The 20,165-nt window shown below is 33.6% G+C and overlaps 3 protein-coding genes across 4 annotated transcripts; 1 reads left to right on the top strand and 2 right to left on the bottom strand.

Annotated features, from left to right (window-relative positions):
• Positions 1-443: 443 nt before the first annotated feature.
• On the top strand, positions 444-2,168 carry LOC123203926 (hydroquinone glucosyltransferase-like). The gene has a single exon (XM_044620414.1). The coding sequence runs from the start codon at positions 629-631 to the stop codon at positions 2,054-2,056; it is 1,428 nt and encodes a 475-aa protein (XP_044476349.1). The 5' UTR covers positions 444-628; the 3' UTR covers positions 2,057-2,168.
• An 8,019-nt stretch (positions 2,169-10,187) lies between these two features.
• On the bottom strand, positions 10,188-10,697 carry LOC123204757. Its single transcript, XM_044621558.1, has one exon. The coding sequence runs from the start codon at positions 10,695-10,697 to the stop codon at positions 10,188-10,190; it is 510 nt and encodes a 169-aa protein (XP_044477493.1).
• Positions 10,698-15,045: 4,348 nt separating this feature from the next.
• On the bottom strand, positions 15,046-18,867 carry LOC123204034 (probable GABA transporter 2). Of its 2 annotated transcripts, none has more exons than XM_044620570.1 (7): positions 18,485-18,867; positions 18,163-18,393; positions 17,840-17,937; positions 16,883-16,979; positions 16,483-16,613; positions 16,066-16,302; positions 15,046-15,964 (listed from the first exon to the last, which is right to left on the bottom strand). In XM_044620570.1, exons 1-7 carry the CDS (start codon positions 18,567-18,569, stop codon positions 15,575-15,577), a joined length of 1,269 nt encoding a protein of 422 aa, XP_044476505.1. In that variant the 5' UTR covers positions 18,570-18,867; the 3' UTR covers positions 15,046-15,574. The 2 variants fall into 2 exon arrangements, with proteins under 2 accessions (XP_044476505.1, XP_044476504.1); XM_044620569.1 differs by having other exon boundaries at positions 16,883-17,069; positions 18,485-18,865.
• Between the last annotated feature and the right edge of the window lie 1,298 nt (positions 18,868-20,165).

Genomic DNA, 20,165 nt, shown 5'->3' with positions numbered 1-20,165 from the left:
TCTCATCAAATTTCTCACCTACCATTTTTTGTCTGTTGGAAGGTAGGCGGCCCTACTGAGTGTGAAAGGATGAAAAAATGGCCAGATGACTATTTCTCACCCAGGGTTTGATGAAATAATAATTCCACATTTTAAATTTCAAAAACCAAATTCACACCCTTTATTTATTTCCATCAATAAATTGTATTTGATTTTTCTGAAAATGATTATTTTTTATTTTTATTAAAATTATAAAACTATTATTAGCACTTAACATAAATATCAAATTATAAATATAACTTTACCATTTTAAAAATTTATCATTGAAATTTTGAAAAATATCTAAATTTTAATGGACCTTGAAATATTGTATTTTGTTAAGTTTTGTAGGGGTGTAATTATTATTTTTAAAATTATTATGGAATGTATAAAATTTAAAAATTAAAAAAAAAAAAAAACCCATTTCCAACTTTTGCTTATGGCAGCCTTCGGTAATGCTCGTGAATCACAAATGAGCTTGCTTTTTCTTTCTCGGTCTTAAGTAAGTCTTCCTCTTCGGCCATTTCTTTCTTTTCTCAATCTATAAATTTTCCCAAATTGTAACCCATTTTCTTCACCTTTCAACCTCGTGAACTTAACAAAATCTGCCATGGAGATGCAGCAACAAGCACATCCCCACGTAGCCATAGTGCCAACTCCAGGGATGGGTCACTTAATCCCTCTTGTCGAATTAGCTAAGCGACTTGTTCTTAGCCACGACTTCTTTGTCACCTTCATTATTCCCACTGATGGCTCACCCATTAAGCCCCAAAGACAACTTCTTGAAGCTCTACCCAGCTCTATTTCCTCAATCTTTCTTCCTCCTGCGAGCTTTGAGGACCTTCCTGAGGACATTAAAATCGAAACTCGGATCACTCTCAGTCTAGTTCGCTCTCTCTCGGCCTTACGAGAGACACTCAAGGTCTTAACTGAGTCAACCAAATTGGTCGCACTAGTTGCCGATCTCTTTGGCACGGATGCGCTGGAAGTGGCTAAAGAATTCGGTATTTTGCCCTTCATTTTCTTCCCCTCAACGGCCATGGTACTGTCTATGGTCTTTCACCTCCCTGAGCTTGATAAGAAGTTCACTTGCGAGTTTAGGGACTTGCCTGAACCTGTCCAATTTCCTGGTTGCGTCCCAATACACGGGCGTGATCTGGTGGACCCAGTTCAAGATAAGAAAAATGAAGCATACAAGTGGATAACTGGCATAGCTAATAAGTACCATTTGGCCGCTGGGATTATGGTCAATAGCTTTATGGATTTGGAACCAGGGGCTTTTAAGGCCTTGATGGAGAGTGATTCATCAGGTGTTAGTCCTCCGGTTTATCCCGTTGGACCCTTGATACAGAATGGATTAATCAGTGAGGCCGAACATGAAAATTCTGGTTGTTTGAAGTGGTTAGCCAAACAGCCAACTGGGTCAGTATTGTTTGTTTCTTTTGGGAGTGGTGGGACTTTAACAAAGGACCAGTTGAATGAATTGGCTCTAGGACTTGAAATGAGTGGACAAAGATTTCTCTGGGTGGTAAGGAGCCCACATGAGAAAGCTGCAAATGCCAGCTATTTTAGTCTCCAAAGCATCGATGACCCTTCTGATTTTTTACCGGAAGGATTCTTGGGTAGGACCAAAGAGGTAGGTCTAGTGGTTACATCTTGGGCTCCCCAGGTTCAAGTCCTGAGCCATGAATCAACAGGAGGATTCTTGAGTCATTGTGGGTGGAACTCATCCCTAGAGAGCATTGTACATGGCGTCCCCTTAATTGCATGGCCACTTTATGCAGAACAAAAGATGAATGCCGTCCTCCTCTCAGATGATTTGAAGGTGGCAATGAGGGTCAAAATGAATGAAAAAGGATTAGTTGGGAAAGAAGATATAGCCAAGTATGTGAGGGGGCTAATTAATGGAGAAGAAGGCAAATCCTTAAGAAATAAGATGAGAGAAATCAAGGATGCTGCAGCAGAAGTTCTGAGGCAAGAAGGGTCGTCTGCTAAATCACTTGCCAAAGTGGCGCAGATATGGAAGAACCAGATGTAAATGGCTTCATGCACTGTGTAATTTTCTGCCAATAAATGCTTTGCTTTGGATACGTAACAGTACGAATGTACGGTCCAAATTCCACATTATTATAAAATTAAGTTTACTCGTATTTCCATAGCAAAAATACTATTGCCCACCCAAAGTTTGATGAAAATTTCATTTTCATTCTCACCTTATAAGTTTTAGAAAAGTCCAGATTTTCATTTATCATCTACTTTTATTAATGAATTATGTTAATTGAAATGATATAAAGATAATTTTGCATAGATCTTTTGTAAAGATAGACATAATTTGGCTTAAATAATAAAATTTAATTAAAACACTAAAAATTTATGATTTAATTTGGTTTTTTATAAAACCATTTAATTTAAGTTAGTAAAAAAAACTTTAGGGTTTGACTGTAGTTTGCCAAAAAGATGGGCAACTAGTGCGACTAATTCGGTTGACTTAGTTAAGACGTTGAGTGCCTTTCATAAGGCCCTCAGAGAGAGAGAGAGAGAGCGAACTAGACTGTGATTGATCCAAGTTCCATTTTAATGTCCTCGGAAAGAATCTAAAAGTTCACAGGAGGAAGAAAGATTGAGGAAATGGAGTTTGGTAGAGCTTTAAGAAGTTGTCTTTGAGGCTTCATGGGTGAGCCATCGGTGGGAACAATGAAGGTGACAAGGAAGTCCTGAGGGGGATTAAGTGACCCATCTCTGGAGTTGGCTACATGGGGTTGTGTTTATTGCTGCATCTCCATGGCAGATTTTGTTATGTTGATGAGGTTTAGACTTGAGATCATTTTACGATATAAGATACATATCTTATTATATGATACAGATAAAAAATAATATATATTATATGTTATACCAAATTAATTAGATATAATAGATTTATTATACAATACGATGCATATCTTACGATATAATATATATTACTGATATAAATCAATATATTTAAAAAAAAATAATGATATAATAAAGAACTATATAAAAATTTTAAAAAATGTTTAAAATATTTTAAAAAATAATGGTATGTTAATTAATTATTTTATTATTTAAAAATTATATTATATAATATGATATAATATTCGATATATGATATAAAAAATTAAAATTTTAATATATGATATAATATATTATTCTATTACTATAATTGAGATGCCAAGAAAATGGGTTATAATTTCGGAAGATTTATAGATTGAGAAAAGAAAGAAATGGCTTGAGACTGATTACCCGAACCGAAGACATTATGAAGAACACCTACTCACGGACCCGGACTGAGAAAGAAAGAGAAAGCTCCTTTGTGATTCACTTCATTGACAACGACTGCTGTAAGCAAAAGTGTAAAAAGAAAAAAAAATTGCAGGAAAAGAGATCAGATCAGGAACTGCCCAAAATTTGTCTCCTAGTTTGATGGTAAGGGTGTAGTGTGCCAAGTACGAGCAAATGGGTGTCGTTGAGTAATAAAATCTGATACCCTAATAATTAAATAGAATAAAACTATATTTTAAAATTAAAAATACATTTTAATTTTTTGTGCAAATTTATTAGAAACCCATCAGCAAAATAAATACAGTAAAATTAAATAAATCAATATGAGAAGGAAAAACTATGAGACCTAATATAGATAAATATTTTATCATCAATAATAATAATAGGTAAGGTTAGATTCGAATTAAATTTGAGCTCAGGTAAAGTTAGATTCAAACCGAGCCGAGCTGAGTTCGAACTCGGCTCGGTTCACATAGAGTTGCCTCGAGTTTTAGCTCGATCGAGCTTGGCTAAGATTGACTCGTTTCAGGCTAGACCGAGCTGAGCTCGAGCTTGACTCATTTTTTGTTATCAAACCAATGTCGTTTTGATACATATTGATCAAAACGACGTCATTTTTTATTAAAAATTTTAATTAAAAAATTTGACGAGTAACTTGAGTTCGAGCTCAAGCTCGACAGAACTCGGCTAAAGCCGACTCTTTTCGGGCTCGACCGAGCCGAGTTTGAGCTCGAGCTAGTTTAGTTCAAATCCAGTCCCAATAATAAGTATAAACAGAATTCTCTTTAGTAGAATTAGAGGTATATAATTAGTAGTACGTCAAGAACATAGACTTGCCTCGAGTTCTAACTCGAGCTCGATGAGCTTGGCTAAGACCGACTCGTTTTAGGCTAGACCGAGCCGAGCTCGAGCTTGACTCGTTTTTTGTTATCAAAACGACATCGTTTTAATACATATTGATCAAAATGACGTCATTTTTTATCAAAAATTTTAATTAAAAAATCTGACGAGTAACTTGAGTTCGAGCTCAAGCTCAACAGAGCTTAGCTAGAGCCGACTCTTTTAGGGCTCGACCGAGCCGAGCTTGAGCTTGAGCTAGTTTAGTTCAAATCCAGTCCTAATAATAGGTATAAACAAGGTTCTCTTTAGTAGAATTAGAGGTATATAATTAGTAGTACGTCAAGAACAACTATTTTTGATAACAAAAAACTAAATAACACAAGTTTAATGGAAAGAAATCATCAAAACATAACTTCTATTTACACATCTAAATTTAGCTCTAGACACCTCAAAATCAGATCTCCACCATTCAAAATATAGAGCATTATGTCATAAACACCTTTACAAAATTTCAACTTGATCCAATTGTGAACGATGTCACAAACTCAAATTTTAAAAAACTACTAAAATATAAATAAAAACAAAAAAATGATATATCATTATTTACCCAGGTAAAAAAATCTCGTTGTCTACTACTTTTTTATCCCTTTTTTTTCTTATACTAAATTTTATAACAGTTAAATATATTTCACATTAGAGTTAATTTTATCACCGACAATATCAAAACTTAAAAGTGATATATTGATACGGAAAGCTTCAATTAATGTAAAATTTAGTTGATACCTTATCCTAATAACAATATATATATACCATTCAAATGAAATGGCTCACCTCATTCCTGGGGACAAATTTAGACCCAATCAAGTTCGGGTTTAGGGTAATTTGAATTCAGCTTTGCTTGATAGAGTTGAACTTGAGTAGCTCTTTTTTATCCAATTCGAGTTCAGTTATAATCAAATCGAATTTGAATTGAGTGTAACTTGATACTGTATTTAAACCAAAACCAGTCAAAAAAATGTTATTTTAACATTTATTAATCAATTCAAATAGAGCTATTTCATGCTCATATGTTTAGAGAGTTAACACCCTCTTAGAATGGTCCTTTGGCCTACTACAAATCTTTTAAGATTTAAATACTCATACTTATTTCTTTATTAAACTTCATTGTAAGGGTTAAGGATAAAATTATCATTTAGTTAAAAATATTTTAAAAAACTAAAAAATTATCACATTTTATACTCAAAATTTAAAAATGTAATAATTTTCTTTCATCCAAAATTTGAAAAGTTGTATTTTTCCTCTCAAGGTTTGATTCTTTTCAATAACCACTTTTTAATGATCCTTCTGGGAAAGTCATTGACAAGCCTTTCCACTACATCCTTCCCCGATGGTTTTCCAATGTGGTCTATGCGTCGTCTGACCAATGCTGAAGTGGTTGGATGATACACAGATCTACGCAATATTACACAAATTTGTGTAACGTTATCTGGCCATTTCAATTGAATTTATGGTAGTTTCCACACCTAGAAACCACTGGGGAGAGAGATAAGAAGGCTATCGATGACCTTCTTAGAATGGTCTACAAAAAATATTTATTAGAAAATTTCAAACCTTAATAGAGAAATTGTAACTTTTTAAATTTTAAATAGAAAAGAATTATTAGATTTTTAAACCTAAAAAAAATATGACAAATTTTTTATTTTTTTAATATTATATAAATAAGTATTTAAATTTTATAAAATTAACATAGTGGAGTTTATCTTCTCACTAAACCGCCGGTGAGAAATTATCCTTTGGCCTTCGTAATATAAATATCTGACAAGGTAGCTGGCCTTAACTGACTTACAGAAAGACATGGGACATCAATCGTACCCACTTGGTGAGTGTGATCAATTTGAGAGTCCACCATCTGTTTTGCAGTTAAATGCAGATGTTACTGTATTTTGTGCATGAACAACAACGCTGCTGGACCAAACCAGTTATGAATCGCGGGCATGTGGGGGGTCATGGCCTAAACCCATGGGTCAACTCAGGAGGGCTCAAACAAAATAATAAAAATTTTATAAATAAATAAATATATAATAATAATAATAATAATAATAATAATAATAATAATAATAATAATACCCGATTCACTAAAGACTCATTTAGGTATGGCTGCAAAGGTTTTACCATGCTGCAAGGCGACATGACCCATAAAGTCTATCATTTGACATGTTATCTCACAGAATACATGTGGTAGTGGTATGGGCTGGTAGTGGGTATCTTGGCACGATCCATTGTGTTGAGTTGTGTCAAAGGTCTGTCAGTTAGTGAACTTTTGTGCTGGCCTGAGTTGACAAAATCTCAAGGCCCAAGGCATAACTCAAGATCTTTAAGTCATGCTTCCATAGGACCTAAAAGATGATTTTTTTTATTTTTTAATTATATAAAATTAATTTTTTTATTATTTTAGTCTGTTACAGTTGTGAACTGTATTATATAGGTTTTAAAAATTAAAAAATAAATTTAAAAAATTAAATATTATAATATCAAATCATATCGGGTTGACTCACAAACCTTATCTTATGAGTCGGAGGATGACCTTAGGTAGACTTAACATGACTTAGGGTTTTTTATGTCAAGTTAAAACAGCCCAAACCGAAAGGGATGTGCCTGCACTAGGTCGTCCCAACCCATTTAACATCCTTAACATGAAATACAGCTTGGCAAGGCCCACTATTAGTCAACGCAAAAATTTTTGCCCTATCATTAATCCACCAAATGACTTTTCACTGTTTCTAGTCAATAAAAGGATAAAGAATGGACAAGTAAAGCATATATAAGTAACGTGGGTATATAAATAATATATTATTATGTAATTAAATATTATTTTATTTTTAATTTAAAATTATTTAATTATATAATAATATATTAAAAAATATATCCGTACGATTATATTGAAAATATAATTATAAACCTTTACCCTACACGTGTTTCCTATGTATGAATTATATCAACAGAGTTTTCACTGCGTTTCTTTAACCACGTTTTTTTTAAATAATTAAGTTCATTTTCCACCCAACATTTGGTTTAAAATTCCTTTTCACTCCTAAACAACATATATTACACTTTTATATCCAAAATCAGACGGCATTAATAGTATAGAATTTTGTCATTTCTTTAAAAAGTTAAATTATTATATCACTTATACTATTTCACGTTTTAAAATTATCATTTTGTTTTAAATTAATAAAATTAATAAAAACCTTTATATATCCAATTTATTTGTAAATAAAAAATCATTTTATTTTGCTTTCTTTTTGCCATTATTTTCTTTTCCTCGATTCCCTAATTGGCTTCCACCAACATGTAATTCACTCTCAATAAAATAATTGAGTAGAGCTTTACTCAGTTTTTACTCGATTCTATTACAATTTTAGTTACATTGATATCATCATCGGTTCTATCAGTGGTGAGTCAATCTAAATTTTTGACTAAGTCAAGCCCAACCCAAATTGAAAACATTCATAAGAACCTTGGTCCCACTAACCGATTTACAAAGAGACATGGTGCATCAATCGTACCCACTTCTTGAGTGTGATCAGTTTTAGAGTGTACTCTCTGTTCTGCAGTAAATGCAGATTTTCTTTTCAAAGCCTAGTCAAGTCCAGTTTCTTTAGGCATCTTTTTCTATTGCCCACCTGTTTTAAAAGAAGGAGATGCCATTAAAAAAGCCAAGCACTTTCTGTTATGGCGATAAAGCTGGGTTCAGGGGCTTATCCACAGTTCCTCGAATCTTTATCAATAGGAAAAAGTACAATTTCCCACCAAAGTTTTAGTCCAAATTGAAAATTATACTCACGACAGATAAAAAACTCATACACCTACCCATAGACTAACTGTTGTCTAAATTTTTAGTTAGAATTAGAGATAAAATCATTATTTTATCCATAAACTCTCAAATTTAAAAAATTTATATCATTTACCCCCCATAATGAAATTTTAAAAAATTCACTTTTTCCCCCCTTTCCAGGTTTCATCTCCAATGGCTTAGGGAACCGACCAACTATTGGAAAGAAGTGAAGGTCTTCTCCAACAAAGGACAACATTTTGTTGTCCAGATATGGAAGACTCGACAAATGACGATGTTTCATCGTTATGTCTGGACGGTTGTCCTATGTCCTCTTTCATAGTCGAATCTGAAAGATAGGTGGAAAGCACCAGCTATCAATAGGAATGATGGTGGCCGAAGAAGGAAACAAATTAGAGAGGTGAAATCTAAACTTTTCAAACTTTAAGAATAGATTGAAGTGTTAGTTTTTAAAACCTAAGAGAAGAAATGATATAAATTTCAAAGTTTTAAGATTTATAGATAAAATAACGATTTTATCTTTATCCTTAACTGAAAATTTGAATAATAGTTAATTTATGAATAAGTGTTTAAGTTTTTTATCTGACGTAAGTGTAACTTTGAAATTAAGTTAAAATTTGGACAGGACTTAATCCTTTTCCCTTATCAATAATATATTGGTTACGAAACTCACCTAATTGGATAGGTGGAACCCTCAATCAGGCTACGATTTCCTTTCCCCACAGGTAATTTTAGAGTACCGTTCTTATCCTTTACGGTGAGAAAGCTTGCTACAAAGTAAAATTGAAGGCCAAGGCTCCATGCTATGTGGAAAATTTAGATTAAGACAGCAACCAAAACCGGTTAATTATGAAAGTGCTGTTTAACAAACATGCCCGGAAAGGCAAATCAAAAACCAAAGAGTGTTGTGTCTATTGCATTATTTTTTGTGTATATGTCTATTAATCTGAACTAAGCCAGATAATTATGTGAGTTCAATGTCCATAATGGATGGATATCCCTTGGAGAAAACGGGTTTGCCAATTGACACTGTTACTATGTCATATGTCTAAGATAGAAAACGATATCTATCAGTTTCTCCCTCTTAGTAATTACTTTAAGCTGTTATGAAATTGAAAATGGTCCGTAACCCTCAATGTTTTCACTCAACTTCTTTAATTATCATCCTTAATGGTGGGACGATTTTTAAGATTTATGAAAGGGGTTCTCATGTGAACGGATATTTTTTATACACATATACTATTTGTTGTGAAAATACGGATCACCTAGAAGCACTTCCGTTCAAAAACAAATTGGGTAACAAATTCAACACTTGCAATGGCGGGAGGTTAATGTTTATATTCCGCATTCTTTCGATTTGGTTTTCATCATGTATGTTTATGGGTTTTGCACACAGATGGTCACCATTTGCTTTGATTTCTTCTGCAGCAACAACTAGCTTAAGCTTATCAACATGGTGTTATTGGACTTTCATAAAGTCGCTTCACGGTGAGCTTCCTTTTTTTATACTTTAACAACAACGAAAGCTAGCCATAGGTGCTGTCATATATGAACTCAACTACCATTTCTCCATCATTTGTTCTTCCAGGGCGGCAAGGCCACAGTTTGTTTATTGCAGAAATGACGACGGTATTGTGTTTGACATTGATGAAAATAACCCATCTGTAATCAACTTTCTCTTAATGCAGTGTCTGGGTCAATCTGATCCACCAGTCTCTCACTGTCGTTGACATAATAAACCAAATATTGAAGAAACCAGTTGTTTTAAAAATGTTAGACCATGAAAATGTCAAATTCCAGAACTCCTATGCATACCTAGAACAAATTGTAAGAAAATTCACTGGCGTGGACAAACATTAATTATGATTTTAGTTTAATAAAATCAAGTAATTTGATGAAGAGATTTATTACCCTATTATATATTGAATAAATCATTACTTCGAAACTAATATAATCATTCAGCGAGGGTTTAGAAGTGAAAGACCAATTACTCTAATATAAATCATTTTAATAACTTTATGATAAATTTTAGATGTATAACATTTCACATATTTATATAATCATAACATTCTTAATTTAATATTTTATAATATACACAAAATTATTGAATTTCATGAAAATGAAATCTTACAATCTCGTAAGAACAAATTACTATACACATAGTAATATTCTGTCTATACTAAAGACAAGAAATAGTAATATTAGAAGAAACTGTAAGTCTCTCGGAAGTTGTTCTCTTTGTCAAAGAATTGATCTCCGGCGAGAACCCACCAAAATCATCCTCTGCTGCTTCTGGGATCGTTGTAAGAGCTCCAGTCTTATCATAATAAACGCCGTAATCATCACCTGAACGTTGCCGGATCTTTAACATAGCAGTAGAACTTTGCTTAAACTTAAACACCGATTTGAGGAGCTTCTGAAGAGACCGAGAAAACTTGGAAGAGGAAGAAGATTTCTTGCCTAGCGGTGGTGGTGGTGGTGGCGGTGGAGGAGCTCTATGATCGGGTAAACAGGACATTGATAAACTTCTTGAAACGAGAGCTGATTCAAGTTGAAGCCTCAAGGAGTTTAGCTCAAAAGAGTCATAGAGTGAGCTGCCACAGTCCCAAACTGGTGGCTGCTTCTTGGCTTCTTGAGTTTGTGCTTGAAGCTTCTCCAATTTGGGACGTTGAAGTTGAATCTTTTCCATTATTTGTAGGCTTACAAGATGAAAGGAGATAGAAGAGAGAATGGATCTACCGGGATAAAGATTTTGAGAGGAAAGGAGAAAGTCTTTGATTTTGTGATGTTTGGTGAATAATCATACGCGTTAGTTGGGGCTAAATGGGTAAATTTATTTGCTCTCGGCCATTTCAAAGGCCCATAGAATAACATTTTCCCACCCAAAGTTTAGCGTTTAAACTTTTTCACCTATTAAAAACATAAATTACAAGTCCAAAAAAAAAAAAACTAACATCATATAGTAATTTAATCATCCAAAAATTTTGACAATAATTGAAAGAATAAGCCTTTATAGATCTCACATAAACATTTTAAATATGCTAGTTCCGATTTTTTTAGAGATTTAGGAATTTATAACTCTATCCCTATTAGAAATTTTAAACGATCTTTTTTTTTTTCATTGTAATCTTACCTTAGTCAACTTATCGTCTTTACTATTTACAACAACCTCATCGTCTCCTCCTCCACTTTTGAGAAAGTCATTTACAACCTCTTCAAATGTCATGACAACTTCAATTATGATGAATATAGTTGTTTTATCACTACTATATTAGTCAGTTTTTATTATCTATGTCAATTCATGTGATGATGTGTTGTAGATAAAGCCTCAAAGGCTTCTTTGTTTAGTCACTTAAAAAAATCTCTCTCCAAAAAGACTATTTTTTTTGTCGTCACTTAAAAAATATTTTGTTGTGAATAAGCAAGATATATATTAAAGAATAATCCATACATATATCACAATTATTGATAAAATTTTCATTCACATAAAAAGAGAGTCTTTTGTTATAATAAAAGCGAGAACGATGTGAATTCTTCAAGAATCGAAGTTGATTTGTGGTGTAAGGGGCAACGAAAATAGTTTTAGCGATTAAATCATCTAACAAGAAAAAAATAAAGATGAAAGATAAGGAAAGAATAGAGTATTAATATAAATTTAATATTTAAAGGAATATGTCCAAATTTTGTTAAATTTAATGATATGGCAATTTAGAAAATTGAAATAGGGAAGGATAATATGGTAATTTAGCTTTCTAATATTGTATTAAGATTCTTTTACGTTGGGTGAAAAAATGTGAATTATACATTTAAGGGGCGAAAATGCTTTAAGGGGAAATTTGGGTGGAACATGGTGATCACAACATCTTACACACCAATTAGTCACATGTGCCAATGCAACCATTTCTTATTTTACACGTGGACTAACATTATCGTGATTCATGCATGTCCTTTATTGCTTTATTAGCGATAATAATTAATTAATTAATTTGATGAAAATTTATAAATAATTTGATAACAATGAAAATAACCCCACAATTTGAGGCAATACGTTGCCGTTTTTCAAGGATCCAACATGTGTACAGCACACGCATTAAACAGGTGTTTTTATCTATTAAATATTAAATTTGCTTTCTTCTTCTGCGTACGCAAAATGGTCACGTTTTAATTTTATTTCTATATATTCTCTCTCTTATGGCCTGATGGATGTATTCCGACGGAATAAACCTATACTCAAATCTATATTTAGATTGAACGAATTAAATTTGATAATTTAGTTTGAGTTTAAAGTTTTATTAATGTAATTGCACCAAAGCTAATTTTTGTTTTTTTTTTTATGATTATTCTTATTTTTGATAAATTATCTCTATTTTTTACAATATCATTGTTTAGCAATTGATAGTATTGAATTTAGACTAGAGTTAGTTATTCTAAATTTGAATAAACCGATTAGAACGTCAATATACATGGTATTGAATAGATAATATCTCTATATAGCAAAAGAGATATCTTACTCATTACCCACTATTTTCCTTGATGAACAATTGTAAGTTTAGTGTATGTGGCATTCTGAGTAAAACTTTGGGGCTCAAAAGTAGCTTATTGTCGTTTTTATTGGGAGAGCCCTTAATGGATGACAACAAGATCGAAATGTTATACACCTTGAAGAAGATTCAAGATCCCTTACCTCCATGGCACCAAGTCATTGCTTATATTGACATCAATAATTGATAGTCGTTTGAGTGTGATTAACTATTTAGAGGGATCAATGCCCCTAATCTTATTATTGAGGTGACGTATTTGATTATTTATTTGGTTGAGAATCACACGTTCAAATTTGTCATTGTGAGTCATCAGCTTGTAATGCAAGTTATATATTCTCGATTAACATCATAATGTGAGTAGACTCACAATGAAAAATGGTGCATGAGAGAGAGAGAGAGAGAGAGAACACCACTTGAGATCGAGGAACTTATTTACTCCATAAATTAAAAGTGTGTCAAAACTTCACACTTCTACAATACAATTTTTCTGCTCTTCCTAAGTTAAATTCTACACATGCATTGTGTCGGAAATATATATATTGGGCTTATAAGTGTGAAGATTGAAACTCATATTACACAAAACCAATTAGCTTGTGTTAAGATCCAATCCACCACACTTATATACCACTCTCTTATGTTCTATTCATTAGATGTGAGACTCTTTTTTTTTTTTTATTTGAGTATCCAACACCCCTACTTAAGTGCAACTACTTAAACTGTTAAATCTGTCTCTCAGCTCAACCCATTTTTGGTTGGGTGCGTTGTCACTTGTATCCAGGAACACCTAAGCTGTTAAACCCGTCGTTTGGCTCATGCTCTGATACCATATCGGAAATATATATTGGGCTTACAAGTGTGAAGATTGAAACTCATATTACACAAAACCAATTGGCTTGTGTTAAGGTCTAATTTACACACTTATATACCAGTCATTTTACTTAAGTTTATTAGATGTGAGACTCTTTTTTTATATTCTTTATTTGAGTCTCCAACACCCCCGCTTAAGTGCAAACACTTAGGTTGTTAAACTTGCCTTTTGGCTTAGCCGATTTTTGGTTAGGTGCATTGTCACTTGTATCTAGAAACATTTAGGCTGTTAAGCCCGTCGTTTGGTTCGTGCTCTGATACTATGTCGAAAATATATATATTAGGTTTACAAGTGTGAAGATTGAAACGCATATTATACAAAATCAATTGACTTGTGTTAATGTCCAATCCACAATACTTATATACCACTCTCTTATATTCTATTCAATATATTTTGAAGACATAACTGTTTGAGTTCTACCTTCTTATATATCTTCCATGAAGAGCTTTAGAAGTAAACTATAATTAAGATTGTCACATTAAGAAAAATTTTGCTCTATAGAAGACATTGGAAAAACGACATGTTAGAGACTGACGATATGTCATGATAATGACAATGAAAATCTGTTAATCAGTCAGATAGTAAGCATAAAACTTCAAAAACTCCATCGCCGTTAAACACCTAACCCGGGCCCCATCCAAGGCCTTGAACACAAACGGTAATGTCAATATTGTCGGTCCAACTATCATTGCTGTCAGATGAAACTCCGCGAGTCACCATTCCCCTATCAAGAAAAAACATTTTCAAACGAAAGATGTTGAATGTAAAAACGATTAAGAATCTTTTTAAGTAATTCTTTGAGAGTTGACCTTTTGACTCGAGAACAAAAATGGCACCTGTGTCTGCTTCTCTGTCGGACTGGGGAAGGGTTTTGCATGAGGAGGATGTGCCATATGTTTTGTTTTTTTTAAATTCATAACAAGGCCAAGGAACTTCTTGGAGCTGTCGAAGCGCATCTAGAAAAAGCTTAGGCAGCCGCTAGTTGCTCACCCGCTTTGAACGTGGCTCATATTCTTTTATCTTTGGTTACTGGATTTGAGCTCATAGACTAATACCATCTTAGCAGAATTGGCTTTGGAAAAACAGAGGGAAGATGGTAAGTATGAGAAACTAAAAGAAACATAATAGACTTCACAAAGATTTTGGTTTGAGCTATGAGGACCAAATTGGTTAATGTAGAAGGATAACAATTCAGACTTCAAACCGGAATTCAGCACATCTCGTCCCAAATGAGGAGAAGATTTTTCAATGAAAATGGGAACAAGACAAAGGTAAGGACAAAGATGATTAAAATTTTTGTAATCGAAGATAAAGATAAATATATCTCCGATTTGACCCCTCCATGTTTCATCTCCTCCCCTACCTATTCCCATAAATACTTAAATATTGAATTACCTTTAAAAAACTTTTTATTAATGAAGAGGGTAAGGGATATCAAAAATATGAAAAGGTTTTCCTAATAGGACAGGGACGAGGAGTAGATTACTCTTCCCTCATCCAACCTCTTGCCATCCTTAATAATATGCCATTGGTGTTGCTTAGAATTTTATAAAGTGAGATTAGGCAATTACCCTCTGTGACAGCTTGAAATGGTACCCGTGGAGAGTCCTATAAATGGGCAAACAAAATAAAGATAAAGAGACATCAAGTTCACATTTCATGAGATATTAGTTGGTGTCAATAACTAAATCAAGAACAACATTGAAAAACATTCTTTGAGATTGCTTGATTTGGGATATTTTCCTGCCTGCTGTCACTTCAATTTCACTAAACCTTTGTTGCTGCAACAAGGTCAAGAAGGGACCTTGGTCACCAGTAGAGCATGCTAAACTCAAGGCTCTTCCTCAGATGATTGGTATGATTTTTTCTGTCTACTTGTGGATCTTTTTGCATATTTATGTATATATTTGAGCTCTTGGTAAGAGTCAAGGCCTAACATCAAGCATGGTGGATTCTCAGAAGAGGAGTAGAAAATATCATTTGGAACCTTTAAAATATGCATGGTTAGACTGCCTATAAATTATATTCTTGAAAATATAGACAGTCTAAATATGCATATTATGATACAACTAATTCACACCAGAGGCAAATTTTCTCTGAGAAGAAGGGCAACTCAATTTACCCAGTACATCTTCAGAGATTTTCATTCATATATGTTCAGGCCACCACATCACTACTAAAGAGCTTAAACTTGTTAGCGTCGAGAATCAACTTCCTTACAGAGGAGAATGTACCCATCAATCCTGCACCTGTAAAAACAACCATGATAGTAATGTTGATCCAATAGATGAGGGAGGATTTGGGAGGTTTCAAGCTCATGTTGTAAAGAAGCATTGGCAGGATGAAGTCTAGGGGGATAAATCCAATTGCTCCTACAACTCCATTAATGTCTCCAAAGAATGGAAGCATTGCTGCCATAAATCCACAAAATATCACGTATAGCGTCCGAAGAATGATCCTAGGGATAAGGTTTCTTTTTGAAAACATCCCTTGTTTTACGTCAGCTGATTTCTTCTCCATGATCTCAAAAGCTACTTGAGAATAAACCTGTCACGTTGTACAAGGATTACCCCAGTTGAACCAGAAAATGGAATTCATGCTATTCAGCCTCTCTAAAGTTTGACTGCAGAGTTTATTTGTGAGCTTACCAAGCCAATGGCAAACAGTTGAAGAAGAACAAACAGAACTGCGAGACCAACAACCAGTGCAGGAGCGAAGGAAGGTCCATTATCAGGCAGTAGGCTCTTGAGAATGTTTGATTCAGCTTTGTTCCCAAATGCCCAATAACCAGAAGCTGCTGCCGAATAGAAAGTAACAAAAATGACACTGTAGCACATTAGAAGGCCTTTTACCATCTTCCCAGTGGCAGGTGGAGCCAGAGTTGCCTGTATTGATAGAATGCCAAAGTTAAAATCAAGAAGCATACAACAATTAGCAAACATGCCTTGCATGCCTCTTCTGTGCAGTATGATCAATATGTCCCAAATATTTTGCTGCTAGGCATTCAATAGAGAACCAATGACAGCCCCACAGAAGTCCAAAAATAGATATTCAGTGAAGTTTACCTGTATTTCAGGTAGTATACCATTTCCAAAAATGGCAGCTATTATGGAGATGGAAGTGAAGGCACTAAAAAGCCTAGATGATTTTGAAGATTCCAGGGAATAGTCCTTTGATGGAGCATTTTTGGAGAGACCTGCAAGACAAGCAAAATTTAGTGACAGTACATCCTCAGCCAAACCAACCCACTTGGGATTTAAGTTATAGATTCTTCTTCCATGCACCTGCAACAAGAATATTGAAAGTAAGAATAGTATATACACTTATAATGAGAATCAATCTAGGTATCAATAATGATATGTAATCACCTGATTAAGTGTTATATTAATAGAGTCTTTACAGATAGATACACCATGATGTTAACACATACAATAGGGAATGAAATACTGCCAATGATTTCTATACCTGCATTAATACAAGCACCAACTACAAGGAAAGTGTAGCCCAAGCTTAGAAGAAGAGAAGCGAGGTTGATGTGTCTGAGTGAGTGGAAAGTGGGAAGCTGAGAGAGCAGTATCATAACAAATGTCACCATTGCTACGAACTCGTACAGTTTCAAAGACCCATTGGGGGAAAGATTTGAATACATTATCTATTCACAGCCACAATGGCAAAATTAACAAAGAAACAAAAATGAAAATAGCACCAAAAGAACAATTCACAATATTGTTACTAAATTCTTGCGTGTTCAATGTGCATTCTTACATGCAATTTCATAAAGCAAAGGCCACAAATCATCGAATCAAAACAAACGGAGAACTTAATGAGACCTCCCAGAGGTAGTTGAAAGAATTGACAATACAAAAATGTGTCATTATCTTTAAGAAATATAACTACATTTGCCCCACTTCTTCTATCAAACACCTTCACTTGTTCACATTACTAATACATGCATTAACAATCAACTATACAATGATGTATCAAAGTTTGTAGGACAACATTCGAGTCAAGCTGAGTTTGAAATTGAACTTCCATCAGCTTGCTTAAGAGGAGTCAAATTTGAATTTAGCTCTAATTTGAGCTCGAACCGAGTTTTGAGCTTAGCTTGATAAACTTGATGCCATAGCCGAGCAAAAAATGATTAAAACAACATCGTTTTAATGCGTATTGATTAAAACGACATCGTTTTTGTCTAGTCGTATCGAAACTTTCTAAACTCACGAGTTTAATAAGCTAATAGCCCTAAAACTCAAATTCTAAAATATTTAACTCTCAAACTCAAGTGAGTTAAGCTCATTGACTGATTTATTCAAATGAAACTTATTTTTAAGTTTGAATAAACTCAGTTTGGATCCCACGTTTAAAATTTGTATTCGTCTTTATCCCAATTGTTAGTGTTACAGATGCAGAAATTAGCAATACCTGGAGGCACTCCGATGCAAGCAAGATTGCTCCTATTCCAACTCCAGTATTGATGGCTGTTTGAATCAGAATCACAAAATAAAACATCCATCCTGAGCCTGCAATACAACACACAAGGCAAAGCTGCCAGCTGAATTACATTGCGTATGCGGTCCATTGGGTTCTTGACAAGTGTCAAAAGCATAAGCATCTCATAATAAAAGTCAACTTTGAATCTATGAGCTTGCTAAATTCCAAAAATACCCTCCTAGATCGTCCTCGTAAAAACCGCCGCAATAGTATGGTTTAACAACGATAACGATGAAGTCGAAGGAGGGAGATACCCAAAACGTCGGCAGCCAGTTCGCGGAATCTGATGTGGCGACGACCACCTTTCTCACAGTGGTCTAGCACCTTCGACATCAGATAGTAAGAGTAAAATGTCACCAACCCCATCACCGTTAAACACGTAAACCCCAGACCCCATCCAAGCCCTCTGAACACGTACGGTAACGTTAATATCGTCGGTCCCACTATCGCCGTCGTCAGATGAAACCCCGCATGCCACCACTTCCCTATTAATAAAATTTGAAAAACAAACACTTATTTTAATCAAAATATTAAAACGATAAGAGTATTTTTTTTAGAAATTGTCAGAGAGTTGACCTTTTGACTCGAGAACAAAAAGGACACCGGCGTCTGCGTCTGGGGCGGACTCGGGGAAGCGTTCCGCTTGAGGAGGATGTGCCATTTTCTTAGGACGTATATGTATTTTGTTTTTTTGTTCATAACAAGGAGAGACTTAATAAAGAACTTCTTGGAGCCATCATCGCAGTCAAAACAGCTTCGCTAGCCGCTCGCCCACTTTGAATGCGGTTCATCTGGACTGGCTTTGGAAAACCAGAGGGAAGGGATCGGTGAGTATATCACTTGAGAAAAGATTTTGGTTTTGCCTGTAACAATCTGTGCTGTTAAATTACCTTATCGGCCTGGGGCTTCTCGAGCCCGGATTAAAGTTAATGTTCAATTCTAGCTAGAACCCGGTTGAATTCGTATGCAAATTTTCTCATGGTATATTAATTAAAACTGGTACAAAAATTTATACAAACCTTAAATTATTTTATTTTTTTAAATAAATTTTATTTTATTTTTAATAATACCTTTTTTTCGTTAATTATACTAGATTCAGTATAATTTTTTTATGATAGTTTTTTCTTCTAAAACATACTTTATATTTAATAATTTATATTCTAAAAATTTAAAAATTTATTTTAAAAATAGATTAATTTTTTATATAATATAGATTAAAACAAAAAATAAATATAAATATAAAGGATGGATACAAAAACGAATATAAATAAATAGATATGGATACATGCAAACGTGCAAAGAATGTAAATGTACATTAAACACGTGTGGATGTACAATATATATATATAAAATAAAAAAGAGTGCAAGGAAGTGCGCGCACCCACACGCACTTCCCGCACTCATTACAAATAAATATATTATATAATATTCTACATATATATAAAGCCATGAGTGCTGCCACGCACTTGTGTTTTATATATATATATTATATTATAATATTTTCGTATTACATATGTATTTTTCGTGCACTTGCATCCGTATGTATCTGTACACATCCATATATATCTGTTTCCATCCGCACATACACACATACACCCGCTCGTATCTGCACACACCTATTCGTATCTCACACTCATTTTTTACACTTATATTCATCTTTTTGTTTCAATCTATATTACACTAAAAATTAATTTGTCATTGTTTCAATCTATATGACACCAAAACTGATTGGTCGCCATCATCATTGTCATTCTCACTAGAGTTTGCAACAAACTCTTGGGATTTGGGTGGGGGGAGAGTTATTTTTTGAAGTTAATGTTCGGAGGTGAAATGTGAGTTTTTAAAATTTGAGAGAAAATAAGATAAAATTAAATATTTTTTAATATTATTAGTAAAATAACAATTTTACTTTTAATCCTAACAAAAATTTTTAATAGTAATTAGTCTATAAATAAATATTTAAATTTTTAAAATCTTACAAATATGTATTTATCTTTGTATTAAAATTTGAGTGAAAAATAGTCCGTTGGCCTGGTATAAATTATTGTCAGCAAGATCAACAAAATATGGAAACGGATTCACAGTTTTTAAGAAATTAATTCTGTCAATAAACTAGATCAACAGGTTACTATAATTTTCATTGATTTGGGATATTTTGATTCCTTCCATGTTACTAATTTTTTATTTGATTCATTAATCAGTTTAATCACATCCCAAATTACCCATATGGAAAGGTGGTGCAAATTCTGACATTATG

The sequence above is a fragment of the Mangifera indica genome, chromosome 20 (assembly GCF_011075055.1).
Source record: "Mangifera indica cultivar Alphonso chromosome 20, CATAS_Mindica_2.1, whole genome shotgun sequence".
Lineage (NCBI taxonomy): Eukaryota > Viridiplantae > Streptophyta > Magnoliopsida > Sapindales > Anacardiaceae > Mangifera > Mangifera indica.
Note: the sequence above shows the minus strand (reverse complement) of the source record. Positions and strands in the feature narration are given on the sequence as shown.

Bases quoted from the DNA above. Each gene is read 5' to 3' on its own strand.
- LOC123203926 (XM_044620414.1), top strand. From the start codon at position 629: ATGGAGATGCAGCAACAAGCACATCCCCACGTAGCCATAGTGCCAACT.
- LOC123204757 (XM_044621558.1), bottom strand. From the start codon at position 10,697: ATGGAAAAGATTCAACTTCAACGTCCCAAATTGGAGAAGCTTCAAGCA.
- LOC123204034 (XM_044620569.1), bottom strand. From the start codon at position 18,569: ATGGCACATCCTCCTCAAGCGGAACGCTTCCCCGAGTCCGCCCCAGAC. The intron at 17,070-17,839 runs GTATTGCTAATT...GGCTGTGAATAG, and splicing joins TTGCATCGGAGTGCCTCCAG to ATAATGTATTCAAATCTTTC. The intron at 16,614-16,882 runs GTATAGAAATCA...CTTGTCTTGCAG, and splicing joins TGGTGCTTGTATTAATGCAG to GTCTCTCCAAAAATGCTCCA.